At 46.3% G+C, this 23808-nt stretch overlaps 1 protein-coding gene and 1 pseudogene across 5 annotated transcripts in view; both read left to right on the top strand.

Moving 5' to 3' along the window:
* The window catches only part of LOC137421541 (nuclear factor 1 A-type), a 209177-nt gene that overhangs the window by 117618 nt on the left and 67751 nt on the right, over nucleotides 1-23808 (top strand). For all 4 annotated transcript variants that reach the window (XM_068107729.2, XM_068107721.2, XM_068107705.2 and 1 more), the window contains exon 3: nucleotides 11835-11909. In XM_068107729.2, coding sequence (XP_067963830.2) covers nucleotides 11835-11909 — 75 coding nt within the window. The remainder of the gene's footprint in view (nucleotides 1-11834; nucleotides 11910-23808) is intronic.
* Nucleotides 1-23808, top strand: part of LOC144894166 (cold-inducible RNA-binding protein A pseudogene) — a 123664-nt pseudogene that overhangs the window by 95017 nt on the left and 4839 nt on the right. The window lies entirely within an intron of this gene.

The following is a 23808-nucleotide window of genomic DNA, read 5'->3' as shown; positions in this document are numbered from 1 at the left end:
AGTGTTTCGTGGCTGTGATGTGTTTTTAATTTAGCATTTCGTGGCTGTGAAGTGTTTTTAATTTAGTGTGTCGTGGCTGTGAAGTGTTTTTAATTTAGTGTGTCGTTGCTGTGAAGTGTTTTTAATTTAGTGTTTCGTGGCTGTGAAGTGTTTTTAATTTCGTGTTTCGTGGCTGAGGGGTTTTTAATTGTTTTGTGGCTGTGAGGTGTTTTTAATTTCGTGTTTCGTGGCTGTGAGGTGTTTTTAATTTCGTGTTTTGTGGCTGTGAAGTGTTTTTAATTTCGTGTTTTGTGGCTGTGAAGTGTTTTTAATTTCGTGTTTTGTGGCTGTGAGGTGTTTTAAATTTTTTGTTTTGTGGCTGTGAAGTGTTTTTAATTTCGTGTTTTGTGGCTGTAAAGTGTTTTTAATTTTTTGTTTTGTGGCTGTGAAGTGTTTTTAATTTCGTGTTTTGTGGCTGTGAGGTGTTTTTAATTTTTTGTTTTGTGGCTGTGAAGTGTTTTTAATTTAGTGTTTTGTGGCTGTGAGGTGTTTTTAATTTCGTGTTTTGTGGCTGTGAGGTGTTTTTATTTTAGTGTTTTGTGGCTGTGAAGTGTTTTTAATTTTGTGTTTTGTGGCTGTGAGGTGTTTTTAATTTCGTGTTTTGTGGCTGTAAAGTGTTTTTAATTTCGTGTTTTGTGGCTGTGAAGTGTTTTTAATTTCGTGTTTTGTGGCTGTAAAGTGTTTTTAATTTTTTGTTTTGTGGCTGTGAAGTGTTTTTAATTTCGTGTTTTGTGGCTGTGAGGTGTTTTTAATTTAGTGTTTTGTGGCTGTGAAGTGTTTTTAATTTCGTGGCTGTGAAGTGTTTTTAATTTCGTGTTTTGTGGCTGTGAGGTGTTTTTAATTTAGTGTTTTGTGGCTGTGAAGTGTTTTTAATTTCGTGGCTGTGAAGTGTTTTTAATTTCGTGTTTTGTGGCTGTGAGGTGTTTTTAATTTTGTGTTTTGTGGCTGTGAGGTGTTTTTAATTTAGTGTTTTGTGGCTGTGAGGTGTTTTTAATTTCGTGTTTCGTGGCTGTGAAGTTTTTTTAATTTAGTGTTTTGTGGCTGTGAAGTGTTTTTAATTTCGTGGCTGTGAGGTGTTTTTAATTTCGTGGCTGTGAGGTGTTTTTAATTTCGTGGCTGTGAGGTGTTTTTAATTTCGTGGCTGTGAGGTATTTTTAATTTCGTGGCTGTGAGGTGTTTTTAATTTTGTGGCTGTGAGGTGTTTGTAATTTTGTGGCTGTGAGGTGTTTTTAATTTCGTGGCTGTGAGGTGTTTTTAATTTTGTGGCTGTGACGTGTTTTTAATTTTGTGGCTGTGAGGTGTTTTTAATTTCGTGGATGTGAGGTGTTTTTAATTTCGTGGCTGTGAGGTGTTTTTAATTTTGTGGCTGTGAGGTGTTTTTAATTTCGTGGCTGTGAGGTGTTTTTAATTTCGTGGATGTGAGGTGTTTTTAATTTTGTGGCTGTGAGGTGTTTTTAATTTCGTGGATGTGAGGTGTTTTTAATTTCGTGGCTGTGAGGTGTTTTTAATTTTGTGGCTGTGAGGTGTTTTTAATTTCGTGGCTGTGAGGTGTTTTTAATTTTGTGGCTGTGAGGTGTTTTTAATTTCGTGGCTGTGAGGTGTTTTTAATTTCGTGGATGTGAGGTGTTTTTAATTTTGTGGCTGTGAGGTGTTTTTAATTTCGTGGCTGTGAGGTATTTTTAATTTCGTGGCTGTGAGGTGTTTTTAATTTTGTGGCTGTGAGGTGTTTTTAATTTCGTGGCTGTGAGGTGTTTTTAATTTCGTGGCTGTGAGGTGTTTTTAATTTTGTGGCTGTGAGGTGTTTTTAATTTTGTGGCTGTGAGGTGTTTTTAATTTCGTGGCTGTGAGGTGTTTTTAATTTCGTGGCTGTGAGGTATTTTTAATTTCGTGGCTGTGAGGTGTTTTTAATTTTGTGGCTGTGAGGTGTTTTTAATTTCGTGGCTGTGAGGTGTTTTTAATTTCGTGGCTGTGAGGTGTTTTTAATTTCGTGGCTGTGAGGTTTTTTAAATTTCGTGGCTGTGAGGTGTTTTTAATTTCGTGGCTGTGAGGTGTTTTTAATTTCGTGGATGTGAGGTGTTTTTAATTTTGTGGCTGTGAGGTGTTTTTAATTTCGTGGCTGTGAGGTGTTTTTAATTTCGTGGCTGTGAGGTGTTTTTAATTTCGTGGCTGTGAGGTGTTTTTAATTTCGTGGCTGTGAGGTGTTTTTAATTTCGTGGCTGTGAGGTGTTTTTAATTTCGTGGCTGTGAGGTGTTTTTAATTTCGTGGCTGTGAGGTGTTTTTAATTTCATGGCTGTGAGGTGTTTTTAATTTCGTGGCTGTGAGGTGTTTTTAATTTCGTGGCTGTGAGGTGTTTTTAATTTCGTGGCTGTGAGGTGTTTTTAATTTCGTGGATGTGAGGTATTTTTAATTTCGTGGCTGTGAGGTGTTTTTAATTTTGTGGCTGTGAGGTGTTTTTAATTTCGTGGCTGTGAGGTGTTTTTAATTTTGTGGCTGAGGTGTTTTTAATTTCGTGGCTGTGAGGTGTTTTTAATTTCGTGGCTGTGAGGTGTTTTTAATTTCGTGGCTGTGAGGTGTTTTTAATTTCGTGGCTGTGAGGTGTTTTTAATTTCGTGGCTGTGAGGTGTTTTTAATTTTGTGGCTGTGAGGTGTTTTTAATTTCGTGGCTGTGAGGTGTATTTAATTTCGTGGCTGTGAGGTGTTTTTAATTTCGTGGCTGTGAGGTGTTTTTAATTTCGTGGCTGTGAGGTGTTTTTAATTTTGTGGCTGTGAAGTGTTTTTAATTTCGTGTTTCATGGCTGTGAGGTGTTTTTAATTTCGTGTTTTGTGGCCGTGAAGTGTTTTTAATTTCGTGTTTCGTGGCTGTGAAGTGTTTTTAATTTAGTGTTTCGTGGCTGTGAAGTGTTTTTAATTTAGTGTTTCGTGGCTGTGAAGTGTTTTTAATTTAGTGTTTCGTGGCTGTGAAGTGTTTTTAATTTCGTGTTTTGTGGCTGTGAAGTGTTTTTAATTTAGTGTTTCGTGGCTGTGAGGTGTTTTTAATTTAGTGTTTCGTGGCTGTGAGGTGTTTTTAATGTAGCGTTCCGTGGCTGTGAAGTGTTTTTAATTTAGCGTTTCGTGGCTGTGAGGTGTTTTTAATTTAGCGTTTCGTGGCTGTGAAGTGTTTTTAATTTAGCGTTTCGTGGCTGTGAGGTGTTTTTAATTTAGTGTTTCGTGGCTGTGATGTGTTTTTAATTTAGCATTTCGTGGCTGTGAAGTGTTTTTAATTTAGTGTGTCGTGGCTGTGAAGTGTTTTTAATTTAGTGTGTCGTTGCTGTGAAGTGTTTTTAATTTAGTGTTTCGTGGCTGTGAAGTGTTTTTAATTTCGTGTTTCGTGGCTGAGGGGTTTTTAATTGTTTTGTGGCTGTGAGGTGTTTTTAATTTCGTGTTTCGTGGCTGTGAGGTGTTTTTAATTTCGTGTTTTGTGGCTGTGAAGTGTTTTTAATTTCGTGTTTTGTGGCTGTGAAGTGTTTTTAATTTCGTGTTTTGTGGCTGTGAGGTGTTTTAAATTTTTTGTTTTGTGGCTGTGAAGTGTTTTTAATTTCGTGTTTTGTGGCTGTAAAGTGTTTTTAATTTTTTGTTTTGTGGCTGTGAAGTGTTTTTAATTTCGTGTTTTGTGGCTGTGAGGTGTTTTTAATTTTTTGTTTTGTGGCTGTGAAGTGTTTTTAATTTAGTGTTTTGTGGCTGTGAGGTGTTTTTAATTTCGTGTTTTGTGGCTGTGAGGTGTTTTTATTTTAGTGTTTTGTGGCTGTGAAGTGTTTTTAATTTTGTGTTTTGTGGCTGTGAGGTGTTTTTAATTTCGTGTTTTGTGGCTGTAAAGTGTTTTTAATTTCGTGTTTTGTGGCTGTGAAGTGTTTTTAATTTCGTGTTTTGTGGCTGTAAAGTGTTTTTAATTTTTTGTTTTGTGGCTGTGAAGTGTTTTTAATTTCGTGTTTTGTGGCTGTGAGGTGTTTTTAATTTAGTGTTTTGTGGCTGTGAAGTGTTTTTAATTTCGTGGCTGTGAAGTGTTTTTAATTTCGTGTTTTGTGGCTGTGAGGTGTTTTTAATTTAGTGTTTTGTGGCTGTGAAGTGTTTTTAATTTCGTGGCTGTGAAGTGTTTTTAATTTCGTGTTTTGTGGCTGTGAGGTGTTTTTAATTTTGTGTTTTGTGGCTGTGAGGTGTTTTTAATTTAGTGTTTTGTGGCTGTGAGGTGTTTTTAATTTCGTGTTTCGTGGCTGTGAAGTTTTTTTAATTTAGTGTTTTGTGGCTGTGAAGTGTTTTTAATTTCGTGGCTGTGAGGTGTTTTTAATTTCGTGGCTGTGAGGTGTTTTTAATTTCGTGGCTGTGAGGTGTTTTTAATTTCGTGGCTGTGAGGTATTTTTAATTTCGTGGCTGTGAGGTGTTTTTAATTTTGTGGCTGTGAGGTGTTTTTAATTTTGTGGCTGTGAGGTGTTTTTAATTTCGTGGCTGTGAGGTGTTTTTAATTTTGTGGCTGTGACGTGTTTTTAATTTTGTGGCTGTGAGGTGTTTTTAATTTCGTGGCTGTGAGGTGTTTTTAATTTCGTGGCTGTGAGGTGTTTTTAATTTCGTGGCTGTGAGGTGTTTTTAATTTTGTGGCTGTGAGGTGTTTTTAATTTCGTGGCTGTAAGGTGTTTTTAATTTCGTGGCTGTGAGGTGTTTTTAATTTCGTGGCTGTGAGGTGTTTTTAATTTTGTGGCTGTGAAGTGTTTTTAATTTCGTGTTTTGTGGCTGTGAGGTGTTTTTAATTTCGTGTTTTGTGGCTGTGAGGTGTTTTTAATTTCGTGTTTTGTGGCTGTAAAGTGTTTTTAATTTCGTGTTTTGTGGCTGTGAAGTGTTTTTAATTTCGTGTTTTGTGGCTGTAAAGTGTTTTTAATTTCGTGTTTTGTGGCTGTAAAGTGTTTTTAATTTCGTGTTTTGTGGCTGTGAGGTGTTTTTAATTTCGTGTTTTGTGGCTGTGAGGTGTTTTTAATTTCGTGTTTTTGTGGCTGTGAGGTGTTTTTAATTTCGTGTTTTTGTGGCTGTGAGGTGTTTTTAATTTCGTGTTTTGTGGCTGTGAGGTGTTTTTAATTTCGTGTTTTGTGGCTGTAAAGTGTTTTTAATTTCGTGTTTTGTGGCTGTAAAGTGTTTTTAATTTCGTGTTTTGTGGCTGTAAAGTGTTTTTAATTTCGTGTTTTGTGGCTGTGAGGTGTTTTTAATTTCGTGTTTTTGTGGCTGTGAGGTGTTTTTAATTTCGTGTTTTTGTGGCTGTGAGGTGTTTTTAATTTCGTGTTTTGTGGCTGTGAAGTGTTTTTAATTTCGTGTTTCATGGCTGTGAGGTGTTTTTAATTTCGTGTTTTGTGGCTGTGAGGTGTTTTTAAAATCCGTGTTTTGTGGCTGTGAGGTGTTTTTAATTTCGTGTTTCATGGCTGTGAGGTGTTTTTAATTTCCTGTTTTGTGGCTGTGAGTTTTTTTTAAAATCCGTGTTTTGTGGCTGTGAGGTGTTTTTAATTTCGTGTTTCATGGCTGTGAGGTGTTTTTAATTTCCTGTTTTGTGGCTGTGAAGTGTTTTTAATTTCCTGTTTTGTGGCTGTGAAGTGTTTTTAATTTCCTGTTTTGTGGCTGTGAGTTTTTTTTAAAATCCGTGTTTTGTGGCTGTGAGGTGTTTTTAATTTCGTGTTTTGTGGCTGTGAGGTGTTTTTAATTTCGTGTTTTGTGGCTGTGAGGTGTTTTTAATTTCGTGTTTTGTGGCTGTGAGGTGTTTTTAATTTCGTGTTTTGTGGCTGTGAGGTGTTTTTAATTTCGTGTTTTGTGGCTGTGAAGTGTTTTTAATTTCGTGTTTTGTGGCTGTGAGGTGTTTTTAATTTCGTGTTTTGTGGCTGTGAGGTGTTTTTAATTTCGTGTTTTGTGGCTGTGAAGTGTTTTTAATTTCGTGTTTTGTGGCTGTAAAGTGTTTTTAATTTCGTGTTTTGTGGCTGTAAAGTGTTTTTAATTTCGTGTTTTGTGGCTGTGAGGTGTTTTTAATTTCGTGTTTTGTGGCTGTGAGGTGTTTTTAATTTCGTGTTTTTGTGGCTGTGAGGTGTTTTTAATTTCGTGTTTTGTGGCTGTGAGGTGTTTTTAATTTCGTGTTTTTGTGGCTGTGAGGTGTTTTTAATTTCGTGTTTTGTGGCTGTGAGGTGTTTTTAATTTCGTGTTTTGTGGCTGTGAGGTGTTTTTAATTCCGTGTTTTGTGGCTGTGAGGTGTTTTTAATTTCGTGTTTTTGTGGCTGTGAGGTGTTTTTAATTTCGTGTTTTTGTGGCTGTGAGGTGTTTTTAATTTCGTGTTTTGTGGCTGTGAGGTGTTTTTAATTTCGTGTTTTGTGGCTGTGAGGTGTTTTTAATTCCGTGTTTTGTGGCTGTGAGGTGTTTTTAATTTCGTGTTTTTGTGGCTGTGAGGTGTTTTTAATTTCGTGTTTTGTGGCTGTGAGGTGTTTTTAATTTCGTGTTTTGTGGCTGTGAAGTGTTTTTAATTTCGTGTTTTGTGGCTGAGGTGTTTTTAATTTCGTGTTTTGTGGCTGAGGTGTTTTTAATTTCGTGTTTTGTGGCTGACGTGTTTTTAATTTCGTGTTTTGTGGCTGTGAAGTGTTTTTAATTTCGTGTTTTGTGGCTGAGGTGTTTTTAATTTCGTGTTTTGTGGCTGTGAAGTGTTTTTAATTTCGTGTTTTGTGGCTGTAAAGTGTTTTTAATTTCGTGTTTCGTGGCTGTGAAGTGTTTTTAATTTCGTGTTTCGTGGCTGTAAAGTGTTTTTAATTTCGTGTTTCGTGGTTGTGAGGTGTTTTTAATTTCGTGTTTTGTGGCTGAGGTGTTTTTAATTTAGCGTTTCGTCGCTGTGAAGTGTTTTTAATCTAGTGTTTCGTGGCTGTGAGGTGTTTAATTTCGTGTTTTGTGGCTGTGAGGTGTTTTTAATTTTGTGTTTCGTGGCTGTGAGGTGTTTAATTTCGTGTTTTGTGGCTGTGAGGTGTTTTTAATTTCGTGTTTTGTGGCTGTAAAGTGTTTTTAATTTCGTGTTTTGTGGCTGTGAAGTGTTTTTAATTTCGTTTCATGGCTGTGAGGTGTTTTTAATTTCGTGTTTTGTGGCTGTGAAGTGTTTTTAATTTCATGTTTCGTGGCTGAGAGGTGTATTTAATTTCGTGTTTCGTGGCTGTAAAGTGTTTTAAATTTCGTGTTTCGTGGCTGTGAAGTGTTTTTAATTTCGTGTTTCATGGCTGTGAAGTGTTTTTAATTTCGTGTTTTGTGGCTGTGAGGTGTTTTTAATTTCGTGTTTCGTGGCTGTGATGTGTTTTTCATTTCGTGTTTTGTGGCTCTGAGATGTTTTTAATTTCGTGTTTCGTGGGTGTGAGGTGTTTAATTTCGTGTTTTGTGGCTGTGAGGTGTTTTTAATTTCGTGTTTCGTGGCTGTGAGGTGTTTAATTTCGTGTTTTGTGGCTGTGAGGTGTTTTTAATTCCGTGTTTCGTGGCTGTGAGGTGTTTTTAATTTAGTGTTTTGTGGCTGTGAGGTGTTTTTAATCTTCTATATATTCTATATATTGTGGCGGTTCTACGCCACCCTACTTCCCCTTACAAAGGGGGATTAATCCCCTTGTTCTTTCTGGGCTTGGCGGAACCGAGGCTTGATACGTCCCTTCCGGACAAACGCGGAGTAGGGTCTCAGGACCACTTCTTGCTCGTACCTAATTCCCCGCGCTGCCCTGGAAGCGAGGAAACAAGCCTCGCACGAGCCACGTGTGGTTTGAGTACGCCGAGCGGATTGAGTACCACGTGGTCCGTGCAATCTTTATTAGTGGAACCCGATTTGAGCGATACTATACGTACCACGCTTAGCCAATGAATAAACCACAGAAACGATCGAATGGAAGAAAGGAAGAACACAGGTTTAATTATTCCCACACGTATGTACAATGATCAGGCACGCAGAGACACAGAGCAGCCTTAGACAATCTTAACTTATAGCCCGGACTCGTGCCCGTCTCACACTCACACAGGGAATTGCAGATGGGTAGATGTTCCCCAACGCGTCGACGTGGTCGTCCAGAGACGGTCCCCTTCCGGCTCTCCACGGCCCTAGCACGTCCCGCGAATATGGTAGCAGGCGATGGCAGGAACCTCGTAGCGCGTCTCCTGAACAAGGCAAATGACGAGGTGGAACGGTAAAGGGCGGGACTCTCAGTGCGGCTGGCGATTACACAGCCGTTCTCACTCGCGCGACTTAATGCACTGTATATCAGTTCATGCGCGTCTGGCTGCACCCGCGTGTCTTTCACAGTTCCCTGATGCTGCCAACCCCTCTCCTCTTCCTCGATCCTCTGAGCTGGTTAGTGCACGCGAGTTCTTCAGCGCTAGCCCTTTCGCCAATCCTTTTCGCACGAGTCCTTTGACGCTCTCCACTTGCGAGTCCTTTCAAGCAGCAGACCTTGGAGTGCAAGTCCTGTTCAATGCGAGTCCTATCGAGTGCAAGTCCATCTGCGAGAGTCCTTTCATTAATCCTTTCCGCGCGAGTCCTATCGAGTGCAAGTCCATCTGCGAGAGTCCTATCGAGTGCAAATCCATCTGCGAGAGTCCTCCAGTGCTAGTCCTTCTCTCGCGAGTCCTTTCAAGGGGCAGCGGGTTTTATAGCTACGCCCCCCGAACCTTCTGGCACCCGCTCGAACCTTCTTACCATGCCCTATGACGCCACGCCGCCGCCACCACCTCTGAGCCCTGATTGGCGGCTCGTGCTTACCATCAGCGCTTCTGCCGCTCCGCCTCGGTCCTCCTGACCTTCCTAGCCTGCCTCGTGTTAACTCGCCCAAAATGAACCCAAGTTAGCGCAAAGGGGCATGAGGCTAGGGTAGCTGGAAAGTCGGTAGAAATAGGGCCTATTCTCTTGGCTCTACTCAACGCAGAACTAACAAATGGAAAGGAACTAAGCTTACAAATACTAAGACATAACTATACTATCGCGAGGCTACATGTTGCTTGTGTGACAAACTATGAGGGGCAAATTTTAACCTTTATTAGACTCACTGTACCAAATCAAAACCGCAACAATATATATATCTGTGCAGTGTCTTGTCTTGTGTTGTCTTGTCTTGTGTTGTCAATGAACTACTCCCTCAAACTTTTGTGAAATCGTACTATTCCAACTTGACCCACGGCGGGAGTATGCGCTCTACTGAGTGGCGTTCTAGCTCAACTCTGCTGTCCAATAGTTTCATGAAACTTGTTGGATGTGGAATCCTCCACAGATGTGGGATGTGGAATAAGCAACTTCTGGATTCGTATGTGAAACGTCCGAGAGCAAGAAGACCTATAACGGGGAGACTTATGGCGGAGAGTCTTATGGCGGAGAGTCTTACGGCGGAGAGTCTTACGGCGGAGAGTCTTACGGCGGAGAGTCTTACGGCGGAGAGTCTCACGGCGGGGAGTCTCACGGCGGAGAGTCTCACGGCGGGGATTCTCACGGCGGGGATTCTCACGGCGGGGATTCTCACGGCGGGGATTCTCACGGCGGGGAGTCCCACGGCGGGGAGTCCCACGGCGGGGAGTCTCACGGCGGGGAGTCTCACGGCGGGGAGTCTAACGGCGGGGAGTCTAACGGCGGGGTGTCTCGCGGCGGGGAGTCTCGCGGCGGGGAGTCTCGCGGCGGGGAGTCTCGCGGCGGGGAGTCTCGCGGCGGGGAGTCTCGCGGCGGGGAGTCTCGCGGCGGGGAGTCTCGCGGCGGGGAGTCTCGCGGCGGGGGGGACCTGCGGCGGTGGGGGACCTGCGGCGTGGGGGGACCTGCGGCGGGGGGGACCTACGGCGGGGGGGGACCTACGGCGGGGGGGGGGGGGGACCTACGGCGGGGGGGGGCCTATGGTGGAGGGGGGAGCGTTATGGCGGGGAGCCCCTGTATATGAACGTCGACCCCCGAATGAATACCGAGACCTGTGCAACCTGAATCTGCAATAAATTATTATATTACCCAATTCCTTATGCTAAACATGTGATCACCATACGTGGTGCGATACACGTATAAATTCTTCTTCTCAATATGAAATACACTTGATTGGAGATGTTGTTTGTAGTATAAAGATGAATTTCACAAATCATTGCCATGGTAACATAATGGGGTTAACGAGCTGTTTCTTTCCCCTGTACCCCCTCTTTCCTCCACAACCCCCCTCCTCTGCAACTGTTCCTGACTTTTCTTTGTGCTATTTCCTTCTGGAGAGCAAACTGAGGCTTCATTTCGATCAAGTAATTAATCTTCCAACCTGCAAGTCATGTTCTCGGAGTAAACAAACAATGGCGATAATCTGTGGGATTTCCACACGAGTTTCCTGCTATCTGAATGTTCCCAACCTGTGTTTTTCCCCCATCTTTTTCAGCACGCAGACGCACCCCACCCCAAAACACAACTCCACCCCACCCCAAAACACCACCCCAATTGGCAAGCTGGCTATCAATTTCACCAGACAACTGCCATGCTGTTTAAAGAATGGCGGAGTTGCAATAGCAACCTTTCATGCCGAGTCCACACCTGCACGCCGCCGTGCGGTCTCCCATCGCGTACGTGGGATTGCTTGAAAAGTGCGGCCTTATGGGGTCCAGACTGAGCCGACTCCAAGCACGGATTGTGCAATGTTGTGCCACGCTGCGTCGTGGCACGCACTGTGTGCTGTGCCATAGTTAATGCCATGTACCTTATTTGTGGGTTTTGAAGTTGCTCATTGACAGGGAATGCAGAAAGGAATTAGTGAGTCGCATTGAAGGAAGAATCAGAGCCTTACAGCCGAGTGTGGTGTGGTTTGGTTAAATGAGACGTGGTAAGCTCTACCCACGGCTTGTACATGGCACACAAAGCCTGCTATCTGCCTCCCTCCACTCTCCCTACTCAGTGGGTTGGCATCCGAAGGTGCCAACTCGTGCCATCTGGCGCGGTGGGGGAGGGGCCGCCTGGCAAGGCGGTACGGTGCAGATGGCACGGACGGGCACCCGGAGGGAGGGGCACCTGCCCTTGGCATTGCCAACCAATGCCAGTCCGTGGCATGGCAGCTCGATGCCAGACGCATCTTTACTGCGGGGCGAGGGAATGGAAAGGGAGGGTGATGGGGAACCATTGGGAAAGGATAGAGTGCTCAGGAAAGAGGACGGGGGGAATGGATGGGAGGGCATTAGTAGATGGTTTGGGCACAGGAAATGCACACATGAGCAGATGTTGAAAAAAGGGCCCCCCTCTTTTACAAAAAAATAGGACATTGTGTAGGAGTTTCCAGGCCAAAAACGCACAATTGTCCATCTGGGTTGGGTTTATGCCTGAGCACTACATCCTTGAAGGACCTCCATTGATGTCAAATTATCTTGAGGTTCAATTTGCGAGAACCATTCCATCCTTGGTGACGTGTGAAAGTGTATTGGTACCTCCACCACCGGAGGTGGATGCAGGACATGTTTTCACCCCTGTCCGTTTGTCTTGTTTGTGAGTCGAGTATCTCAAAAAGTTGAGGACGCAAATTTATCTGATATTTTTTCATCATTTCCTGGTGTGTACCTGGATGTGTGTTTCATACTCTTCCGTGGGACAAATTCACCCATATTTGGCATTATTGAGTTGTTGTGGGGACAGATAGACAGACAGACAACTGAGTAAAACAGTGAGACTCTCACCAACAACACTTACCTGGAGATGCTCCCCACTCCTGAGACAAAGTAAGGGTGGCTTTCTCTGATGACGTCTTGACGTGGCGGATGTATTTCCTCACGGCTTGTCTTGTTTCTGTGCCCACAGAGTTGAGAAGTGGTGGTGACGGCTCAGCAACGGGGTCCACTCTACTCCGAGAAAGCGACATCAAGTCTGAGAATGGTGAGAAAGAGGGAAGTGGGGGAGTGTGGGATGGGAGAAGTTTCACGTCACGATGGAGTTTACCTGGTAAAATGATGGTGTTGGACTTGATAAGGGATATCAGAGTGCCAGAGCAGCAACAACTGCCAGGTATGTGATTGATGATTGGGGGAGAAATAAAAAAGCGGTGGATTTACCCCATAATGTTGGCCAAGCATGCTGTGAGTAGGGCAAACATAAGCACAGTAAGACTATCGTAAAGTTTCTGCGTATATATGGGCCATCAACAGGTGATGAGCGACCGTGTGGGGAGTAAGTATTCCACCATTTAACGAGCAGCTGCCTAAGCATTTGCCTCAAAGGTAGAGTGGCAATTTTCTACACCACAAACCGCCCTCTCTGCACAACAAACTGCCCCCTGCATCGCAAAACGCTTTATTCACACCACAAGACACCTTCTTCCCGCCACACGTTGCTCTCCGCACAATAACTCTGGAGCACGGGTCACCCTCTCTGGACCACGGGTCATCCTCTCTGGACCATGGGTCACCCTCTGGAGCACATGTCACCCTCTCTGGACCACGGGTCACCCTCTCTGGACCACGGGTCACCCTCTCTGGACCACGGGTCATCCTCTCTGGACCACGGGTCATCCTCTCTGGACCACGGGTCATCCTCTCTGGACCACGGGTCATCCTCTCTGGACCATGGGTCACCCTCTCTTGAGCACGGGTCACCCTCTCTGGAGCACGGGTCACCCTCTCTGGAGCACGGGTCACCCTCTCTGGAGCACGGGTCACCCTCTCTGGACCACGGGTCACCCTCTCTGGACCACGGGTCACCCTCTCGGGACCACGGGTCACCCTCTCTGGACCACGGGTCAACCTCTCTGGACCACGGGTCACCCTCTCTGGACCACGGGTCACCCTCTCTGGACCACGGGTCACCCTCTCTGGACCACGGGTCACCCTCTCTGGACCACGGGTCACCCTCTCTGGACCACGGGTCACCCTCTCTGGACCATGGGTCACCCTCTGGACCATGGGTCACCCTCTCTGGACCATGGGTCACCCTCTCTGGACCATGGGTCACCCTCTGGAGCACAGGTCACCCTCTCTGGAGCATGGGTCACCCTCTCTGGACCATGGGTCACCCTCTCTGGACCACGGGTCACCCTCTCTGGACCAGGGGTCACCCTCTCTGGAGCACGGGTCACCCTCTCTGGAGCACGGGTCACCCTCTCTGGACCATGGGTCACCCTCTCTGGACCACGGGTCACCCTCTCTGGACCACGGGTCACCCTCTCTGGACCACGGGTCACCCTCTCTGGAGCACGGGTCACCCTCTCTGGAGCACGGGTCACCCTCTCTGGACCATGGGTCACCCTCTCTGGACCACGGGTCACCCTCTCTGGACCACGGGTCACCCTCTCTGGAGCACGGGTCACCCTCTCTGGAGCACCGGTCACCCTCTCTGGAGCATGGGTCACCCTCTCTGGAGCATGGGTCACCCTCTCTGGAGCACGGGTCACCCTCTCTGGAGCACGGGTCACCCTCTCTGGAGCACGGGTCACCCTCTCTGGAGCACGGGTCACCCTCTCTGGAGCACGGGTCACCCTCTCTGGACCATGGGTCACCCTCTCTGGACCATGGGTCACCCTCTCTGGACCATGGGTCACCCTCTCTGGAGTACGGGTCACCCTCTCGGGAGCACGGGTCACCCTCTCGGGAGCACGGGTCACCCTCTCTGGAGCACGGGTCACCCTCTCTGGAGCACGGGTCACCCTCTCTGGAGCACGGGTCACCCTCTCTGGAGCACGGGTCACCCTCTCTGGACCACGGGTCACCCTCTCTGGACCACGAGTCACCCTCTCTGGACCACGAGTCACCCTCTCTGGACCACAAGTCACCCTCTCTGGACCACGAGTCACCCTCCCTGGACCAAGGGTCACCCTCTCTGGACCACGGGTCACCCTCTCTGGACCATGAGTCATCCTCCCTGGACCAAGGGTCACCCTCTCTAGATGACGAGTTGTCCTCGCTGGACCACAACTCCCCCATTCTGAACCACAAATCGCTCTTTCTGAATTATAAGCCGCCCTTTTGGAACGACAACTTGCTCTCTCTCTACAGCATAAGCAATCCTCTCTACACATCACAAAGCGCCCTCTCTGCACCCCACAAGTTATCCACTCCGCACCCCACAAGTTATCCACTCCGCACCCCACAAGTTATCCACTCCGCACCCCACAAGTTATCCACTCCGCACCCCACAAGTTATCCATTCCGCACCCCACAAGTTATCCACTCCGCACCCCACAAGTTATCCTTTCGGCATACCACAAGTTATCCACTCCGCACCCCACAAGTTATCCACTCCGCACCCCACAAGTTATCCTTTCGGCATACCACAGGTTATCCATTCCGCACCCCACAAGTTATCCACTCTGCACCCCACACGTTATCCATTCCGCACCCCACAAGTTATCCACTCCGCACCCCACAAGTTATCCACTCCGCACCCCACAAGTTATCCATTCCGCACCCCACAAGTTATCCACTCCGCACCCCACAAGTTATCCTTTCGGCATACCACAAGTCACACTCTCAGCACCCAACGGGCAACCCTCTCCACACCCATTGGTCATCCCCCCTGCACAAAGGCTGACCTCTCCACACACACGTCACCCTCTCTGCACACATGGCACCCTCTCTGCACACATGGCACCCTCTCCGCACACACATCACCCTCACTGCACACATGGCACCTTCTCCGCACACACGTCACCCTCTCCGCACACACGTCACCCTCTCCGCACACACGTCACCCTCTCCGCACACACGTCACCCTCTCCGCACACACGTCACCCTCTCCGCACACACGTCACCCTCTCCGCACACACGTCACCCTCTCCGCACACACGTCACCCTCTCCGCACACACGTCACCCTCTCCGCACACACGTCACCCTCTCCGCACACACGTCAACCTCTCCACACACACGTCACCCTGAGTGAACACAGGCTTCCCTCTCCGCACACATAGGCCACCCCCTTGCTGCACACATGTCACCCTCACTGGATACATGGCTCTCTCTATCCACACAGGCTGCCCTCTCCGCACACACGTCATCCTCTCTGCACACATGGCCCACTCTCCGCACACACGTTACCCTGACTGCACACAGGTTGCCCCCACTGCACACATGTCACCCTCACTGCACACATGTCACCCTCACTGCACACATGTCACCCTCACTGCACACACGTCACCCTGTCTGCACACATGGCACCCTCACTGCACACACGTCACCCTCTCTGCACACATGGCACCCTCACCGCACACACGTCACTCTCTCTGCACATACGTCACTCTCTCTGCACACACGTCACCCTCTCTGCACACAGGGCACCCTCTCTGTACACGTGGCATCCTCTCTGCAAACATGGCATCCTCTCTGCACACATGGCACCCTATCTGCACACATGGCACCCGATCTGCACACATGGCACCCGATCTGCACACATGGCACCCTATCTGCACACATGGCAGCCTCTCTGCACACACGTCACCCTCACTGCACACACGTCACCCTCACTGCACACACGTCACCCTCTCGGCACACACGTCACCCTCTCGGCACACACGTCACCCTCTCGGCACACACGTCACCCTCTCGGCACACACGTCACCGTCTCGGCACACACGTCACCGTCTCGGCACACACGTCACCGTCTCGGCACACACGTCACCCTCTCGGCACACACGTCACCCTCTCGGCACACACGTCACCCTCTCGGCACACACGTCACCTTCTCGGCACACACGTCACCCTCTCGGCACACACGTCACCCTCTCGGCACACACGTCAGCCTCTCGGCACACACGTCACCCTCTCGGCACACACGTCATCCCCTCGGCACACACGTCACCCTCTCGGCACACACGTCACCCTCTCGGCACACACGTCACCCTCTCGGCACACACGTCACCCTCTCGGCACACACGTCACCCTCTCTGCACACATGGCACCCTCTCTGCACACATGGCACCCTCTCCGCACACATTGCACCCTCTCCGCACACACGTCACCTTCTGCACACACGTCACCCTCTGCACACATGGCACCCGATCTGCACACATGCCACCCTATCTGCACACATGGCACGCTCTCCGCACACACGTCACCCTCACTGCACACACGTCACCCTCACTGCACACACGTCACCCTCACTGCACACACGTCACCCTCACTGCACACACGTCACCCTCTCGGCACACACGTCACCCTCTCGGCACACACGTCACCCTCTCGGCACACACGTCACCCTCTCGGCACACACGTCACCCTCTCGGCACACACGTCACCCTCTCGGCACACATGGCACCCTCTCCGCACACGGCACCCTCTCCGCACACACACGTCACTCTCTCCGCACACACGGCATCCTCTCCGCACACACGGCACCCTCTCCGCACACACGGCACCCTCTCCGCACGCATGGCACCCTCTCCGCACGCATGGCACCCTCTCCGCACGCATGGCACCCTCTCCGCACGCATGGAACCCTCTCCGCACGCATGGCACCCTCTCCGCACGCATGGCACCCTCTCCGCACGCATGGCACCCTCTCCGCACACATGGCACCCTCTCCGCACACATGGCACCCTCTCCGCACACATGGCACCCTCTCCGCACACATGGCACCCTCTCCGCACAAATGGCACCCTCTCCGCACACATGGCATCCTCTCCACACACGTCACCCTCACTGCACACACATCACCCTCTCCGCACACACGTCACCCTCTCCACACACATAGGCCACCTCCGCACCACAAATCGCCCTTTCCATACCACAAACCACCCTCTTTTCATGACATTTGCTTATCATGCATATCAATTAGTTAAGTTCGATGCACACACTACACATGAACACACATGGCCCTACACATGAGCGACGCATCCCAGAATTATTTGAGTTACTTGAAAATATAATGCGCAACAATGGGGAACAAAGCATCCATTGTCAGGTTAACAGTTGTTTTCCTTTGTCCGATACATTTCCTGATACTAAGTGACTGAAACGAGCTTTGCATATTTGCTCACTTTATAAACGTTGCTTTGTCGGAGGTATATCTCATCTATTTTGTGAATTGCATTTTCACTGTAATGAATAAGCTGAATTATGACTGGAAGATACTTATTATCAAAACTTTTTTTCTGAAAGGTTTGACCAGCATGGGTGTATAATGGAGAATTGGTTTGGCGAGGCGAGGGTGTATAATGGAGAATGTGAGTTCACTTGGTTTGACCAGCGAGGATGTATAATGGAGAATGTGAGTTCACTTGGTTTGACCAGCAAGGGTGTATAATGGAGAATGTGAGTTCACTTGGTTTGACCAGCAAGGGTGTATAATGGAGAATGCGAGTTCACTTGGTTTGACCAGCGAGGATGTATAATGGAGAATGTGAGTTCACTTGGTTTGACCAGCGAGGGTGTATAATGGAGAATGTGAGTTCACTTGGTTTGACCATCGAGGGTGTATAATGGAGAATGTGAGTTCACTTGGTTTGACCAGCGAGGGTGTATAATGGAGAATGCGAGTTCACTTATATGACCAGCGAGGGTGTATAATGGAGAATGTGAGGTCACTTGATTTGACGAGCGAGGTTGTATAATGGAGAATGTGAGGTCACTTGAATTGACGAGCAAGGGTGTATAATGGAGAATGTGAGTTCACTTGATTTGACGAGCAAGGGTGTAAAATGGAGAATGTGAGTTCACTTGATTTGACGAGCAAGGGTGTATAATGGAGAATGTGAGTTCACTTGATTTGACGAGCGAGGTTGTATAATGGAGAATGTGAGTTCACTTGATTTGACGAGCAAGGGTGTAAAATGGAGAATGTGAGTTCACTTGATTTGACGAGCAAGGGTGTATAATAGAGAATGTGAGTTCACTTGATTTGACGAGCGAGGTTGTATAATGGAGAATGTGAGTTCGCTTGATTTGACGAGCAAGGGTGTACAATGGAGAATGTGAGTTCACTTGGTTTGACCAGCGAGGTTGTACAATGGAGAATGTGAGGTTCATCAGTGAGTGCCTGGGGGTGTTTTAGGCACAAAAAAAAAATATGAAAAAAAAACAGATCGGTTTTTTTGGAGTTTAAAAAACAAAAATCGCTCGATAGTGCCTGAGCCTTTTTAATTTAATGACAGTTATATACAAGTACACATTCGCATAAATAAATACAAAACAATCACCAGACATTTGAATACATATAAATCAAACAATTCCGGAAGTGAACAAAGTTGGTAGTACGGCTTCTTCTTCCTGATCGTCATCACAGCTAACTCAAAAACGTGATGAACACCACATTCACCCACCAGCATATATATGAACCCCCTCCCTATTCTGCCTCCCCCCTCCCCCTCCCTTTCCCCCCTCTCCTCCCCTTCCCCCCTCTTGCCCCCTTTCCCCCTGTCCCCTCCCCCTGTTCCTCCCTCTCCTCCTCGCCTCCCCTTCCCCCCCTCCCCTTCCCTCCCCCTTCCCTTCTCTCCTCCCTCTCCCCCCCCCCTCCCCCCCAGAAGTGCCGGGTACCTCTGCTAGTATATACAGACTTGGCATTTAATATGGAATTTTTTTTTTTCTTGACTTGGGTTTAATTTCTGAACTCGGTATATCAATCTGGTGAGTTTCTTTTACGCTTCGGTGATTTCTTTGTTAAAATAACCATGTCACTGATTGTCTGTCGCAGCAAGAAGTCAATAACAGGATTATATCACAGGTGGCGTGACAAAATGTACGGACAGGTACATTTGACGATTGGCTTCACAATCGGGTATATAAGGGTTGTTGCGTTCTGTATTAGTGGAAAACAACTGCTGCACCTCTACAAAAGTTATTGCCGCTTCCCCTGGAGATGGTCCGTCAACTCGACAATGCTGTTTGTCATTTAGTGGTGGCTTTACGAAATTCCGGCATGAAACAGCGTGCTATTGCTTGGCAATATGGCATCACTCAAGGTCAGGTGTCAAAGATCCTGAAACGAAATGCTCAGAGGGGTGTCCCTACTCCAATACCGAGGCCAGGACGTCCCCGCAGAACCACAAGGAGGGATGATCGCCAGCTGCACCGGTTAGTCCACAATGGCCGTACCAAGTCAGCTAATAGGCTTAGGGCTGAGTGGCAGCAACTGACAAATGTGCCTGTATCCAGAAGGCTAGTCGACCAACGACTGGTTCAAGCAGGCTATCGTGCCAGGCGTCCCCTGAGAAAGCCACGTCTGACCAGACAACACCGCCAGTGCCGATTGCAGTGGGCCAGAGAGCACCGTCAATGGCAGCCAGAACACTGGAATCACGTGATCTTCAGTGACGAGTCTAGATTTCTGGTCTATCGTCAAGATGGCCGCGTCCGCGTGCGCAGACAAGTGCATGAAGCCTACAACGAAGTTTGTATAGTGCCAGGAGTCCGAGCTGGAGGTGGTGGGGTGACCGTTTGGGCTGCTTTTCATGCAGGGGGCAAAACTGACCTGGTTGTTCTGAATGGAAACCTGAACCAGTTCAAGCACAGGGCCATTCTGGAAGAAACATTGCTTCCATTTGTTCGTGCAGCCTTTCGAGGAAACTTTGTCTTCCAAGATGACAATGCACGGCCTCATCGTGCTCGCGTGATCCAACACTTTCTTGCTGACCGTGGTGTAGAGCATATGGAGTGGCCTGCCATGTCCCCGGATATGAATCCGATAGAGAACTTGTGTGCAGAATTAACGCATCAAATCGACAACTTGGACCAGCAGCCTGCTTCTGTGCATGAATTGCAGCAGGCTATTGTAACTGCATGGCAAGCGATTCCTGTCCAAACCTTGGCAAATCTCGTGAACAGCATGCCTCAACGTGTACGTGCTCTCCTGAATGCTCGTGGGGGTTACACAAAGTACTGAACTGTAATTTTACTGTCCGTAATCCCAGTCGTAATTTAACTTTTGTTTTTGTTAAAAAAATTTATGGCTAATGTGCAACATAAAGAGGTACTTCTGGAAAACGTACAGAAGTTTAACACAGTACTGTCCGTGAATTGAGTTCGATATCAGTTTACATCACTTTCAAGGATCAATTTATTTGCTTCGAAATGTCAAATGTGGTTTTTGTTTCTTTTAAAGGTCACATTAACAAAATCTAGAATAATTTCAAAATAATTCCAATGAACTTTTGGTTCTAAGTCATCTTGAAAAGTAAGTTCACCCCCATAAAAAAAAATATTCCATATTAAATGCCAAGTCTGTATATATATATATATCAATACGATATATATATAGAGTTGCTGTTTAGCCGATGTATACCTTGTATGACAGCCTTTGTTTCCACTCTGTTGAAGGATTTTTCATAATCAACAAACCCTCCACACAAGGGCAATTTTTATTCTCTTAATTTTCCCAGAGACTGAGTCAGTGATGGATATATATATAGTTGTATTTGGTCCTGTGGCTGGGTGTCGTAATAACAAGCAAGAGAATAAATGATCAGGAAAGGAGAGAGAGAGAGAGATGTGGAAGAATCATTGAAATCGGTAAATGGGTTGGGTTAATGGGGGTTTAATGGGAGTAATAAAGATAATGGGTCAGGATGGGAGATCACACAGAATTAGTGGGTGTATTGCCTGCTTGAAGCTCTGGATGGAATAGTGGGAAAGAATGGTCTCTGAAGGGCAGTTTCATAGACAGGAGAAACCAGGCACAAAGGAGTTGAGGTGTGTGCTCAGTCTGGATTTTGCATGGAGTTGCTGGAAGAATAAGTGCATCCTGGACTTTCTGAGGAGGGTCAGATGAGATATAGATATACCTCCGAGCAAAGGGAGCAAAGGGAGCATTATTCGGGAAGAGTGGTTAAAAAACAGAGAGATCAGAGATCACTGACATTCTTGCAATGCGGAAGCAACAGATCTTGTACTTCGGCCTCGTCGTGGGAGATTGCAATCATGTTGAGAGGTTTACTTAAGATTCCACTGAATCCAGAAGAGACAGATTTGATGCTGGGGCACTAGCCCGTACGGAGAGCAGTACTCCATTGAGCTATGGACAAAGGCCTTGTAGACTGCAAGTAACTCTGATTTTCCAAGGAAACACTTGGATCGACAGAGGATTCCCAGTCTGTGGCTGGCTTTGGAGATCAACTTGGCCAAGGAGAGGTGGATTGTGCGGCCTAGAATTGAAAGAGATTGAAGGAGGGAGGGGGAGGGGGGAGGGAGTTACTCTCAAAGCTCTTGTTTTTTTTTCGGAAGGTATGCACACTCGCCTCTGAGCTGTTTTACCTGAGTTTGAATCTTTGTCCAGCTGCCATCCTGATGTTTAACATGCAGGACTATACATCAATGGATGTACCATCCTTCGAATGGATGTGAAAATGGGTGCTCCATCTGGTGAATCCTCACTAACACCCACGCTCAATTCCAAATTCCTGCACATTCGGTTGAGTATCCTGCATTGGAGTGGCGAATTATCCAGGATTGTAAACCTCACCATGAGATTGCTTTCTTAATTATTTAATATCTGTTTGCAATAATGTTTCCATATTCTGATTTTGGCCAAAGATCTCGGCACCTACGACCGTAGAACCCCCTTGCAGGTTTATTGTTGTTGGTCTTTATTGTTATTACCTTGCAAGTGCTGTATTTATTATTGTTATTAGTCTCGCCCCAAAGGGGTTGCGAGACTATTGCAACACCCTTGTCTGTCTGTCCACGTCTATATGTTGTCGTTTAAAAAAAATTCTCTGCAACCACTCGTCTGATTGATGCAAAACTTTAACCATAAGAAGGACTCTCCATGGAGAATATTTTATTGATAACTCTAATGTCATAGGTCACATGGTATGCCAACCATATTGGAATAGAACCACCTTTAGAGGCCATTTTTCCCCGCAGGGCAGGGGTTGGCCTTTTTCGGGCACCTTGGTCCCCTTTTTTGAAACAATATTTTATGGCCGGATGCCCTTCCTGCCACCAACCCTGTTATTCGCCTCTTGCGACACACACGGAATTGCCGGTGAGCTGGCACTCAATTTGCCGACCTCGGAAGGATGACAGGCTGAGTCAGCCCCCCTGGCGTTAATTCAGCGATCGACCAGTATTTGAACCCAGGATCCTAGGATCCCAAGCCGGCACCCTAACCGCTAAGCCAACACCAGGCTTGGTGTTGGAATAAAGCCATATTGGAATAAAGGAAAAATATTGGACATCTTCGACCACCGCTCAACGAAAAAAACTTAAACTTGGCATATGAAATCAACTCCCCACAGGGTATATGGATAGGGTGATAACAATGACGTCATTGGTGAAGGAGTATTCCAGCCATAATTGGTTGAATCAAAATCCTTGTCCGAAAATCTGAAACTTCATTTATCTAATCTACGACCCAATTTGTGTGAAGAATTAAATTTGAACTAGAAGAACCCACTTTCTACAGCAGCCACCTGAAATGGGTGTGGTGGTGGGGGGGGGGGGGAGGGGAAGGAGGAGGAGGGGAAGGAGGAGGAGAAGAAGGAGAAGAAGGAGAAGGAGGAGAAGGAGGAGAAGGAGGAGAAGAAGGGGGAGAAGGAGGAGAAGAAGGAGGAGAAGGAGGAGGAGAAGGGGAAAGGGGAAAGGGAGTCATGTTATTATCTTTTTGATTATTAATACAATGGTAGAGTACCCACCCGAAGACGATGCTGTTCCGAGAGTGCATCAAGTTCTTCTGACGCATCCCTTTATTTGGGTGGTGTATAGACAACAGGCCGCTGCTTTGATCACTGCAGGAAATAAAATTAACCCGGGTTGCGTATATGAAGCAAAAGCATGCGGATTGCTAATGTGCATATATAATGTCTTGTGGTTATGTAGCTCGGATGGTTCCAATTGCACCCACCCGCCCCCAAAGGAAGAAAATGCCAAGATGGGTGAAATTTATTTCTTTCGAAACTTGATGGAATCGAATGAAACTTGCGCATGCACAACTTCAGGGTGCCCTCATTCATCCCTGTAAGTTTCAGGTTCTTTGGCCAAATCCTCCCTGAGGAGTAGATGATATACATACACGTGCCCAATTATATATATAGATGACATCATAGGTCACGTGGCCTGGTGCCCATATTGGACTGAAAATAAAAACGTAAAGAATCTTCTCCAGAACCACTTAACAGATCAATTCAAAACTTCATACATATGATCGACTAGACATGGGCAATATATATGGAATTTTTTTCATATTAATCTTTGTTGATGCAATTTAGTCTTCTGACAATATCATAATAGCCAATCAATAATCAATAAAGCTATAGATGGCAATGTATGTGAAATAATTGGGAGCGTGGATGATACAGGTATATGGCCTATAATAGTGTTCTGTTAACGATGGTATTTTTGTTCAGAATGAGTGAGGCGAGATGATGAACTCTACGAGTGCCGTTCTAGTGTGTTTTTCGTCTAATTTGATATTGAAGGTACTTAATTCTACCTCATGTTCTATTTTTCTTCCTTAGCATTTTAATTATTTCACAGTATTCAACATTTTCTTTAACTCTGGTGCTTCATTTCGGTCTCTTTATTTTTTTAATTCTTGAATGTTTTGGTTATTTCTGCTAAATTGTTCATATAACTACCTTTTCCTTTCTTTGCAATAATTACTCAGACTGCATCTTTCATCACCTGTGTTTGTTGATGTTTATATTATATAATACCCCATAAAGTCGAAATGGAGTTTTTTTTTTGTTTTGTTTTACAAAATAATTAAAAATGAAAGGCTGACATATTGAGTCAATAAGTATTCAACCCCTTTGCTATGACGATCCATCCAATCTCCTTTGATCATCCTTGAGATGTTTCTACATCTTGATTGGAGTCTACCTGTGGCCAATTCAATTGATGGGACATGATTTAGAAA

Source organism: Myxine glutinosa, chromosome 1 (assembly GCF_964187855.1).
Source record: "Myxine glutinosa chromosome 1, kmMyxGlut1.1, whole genome shotgun sequence".
Lineage (NCBI taxonomy): Eukaryota > Metazoa > Chordata > Myxini > Myxiniformes > Myxinidae > Myxine > Myxine glutinosa.
Note: the sequence above shows the minus strand (reverse complement) of the source record. Positions and strands in the feature narration are given on the sequence as shown.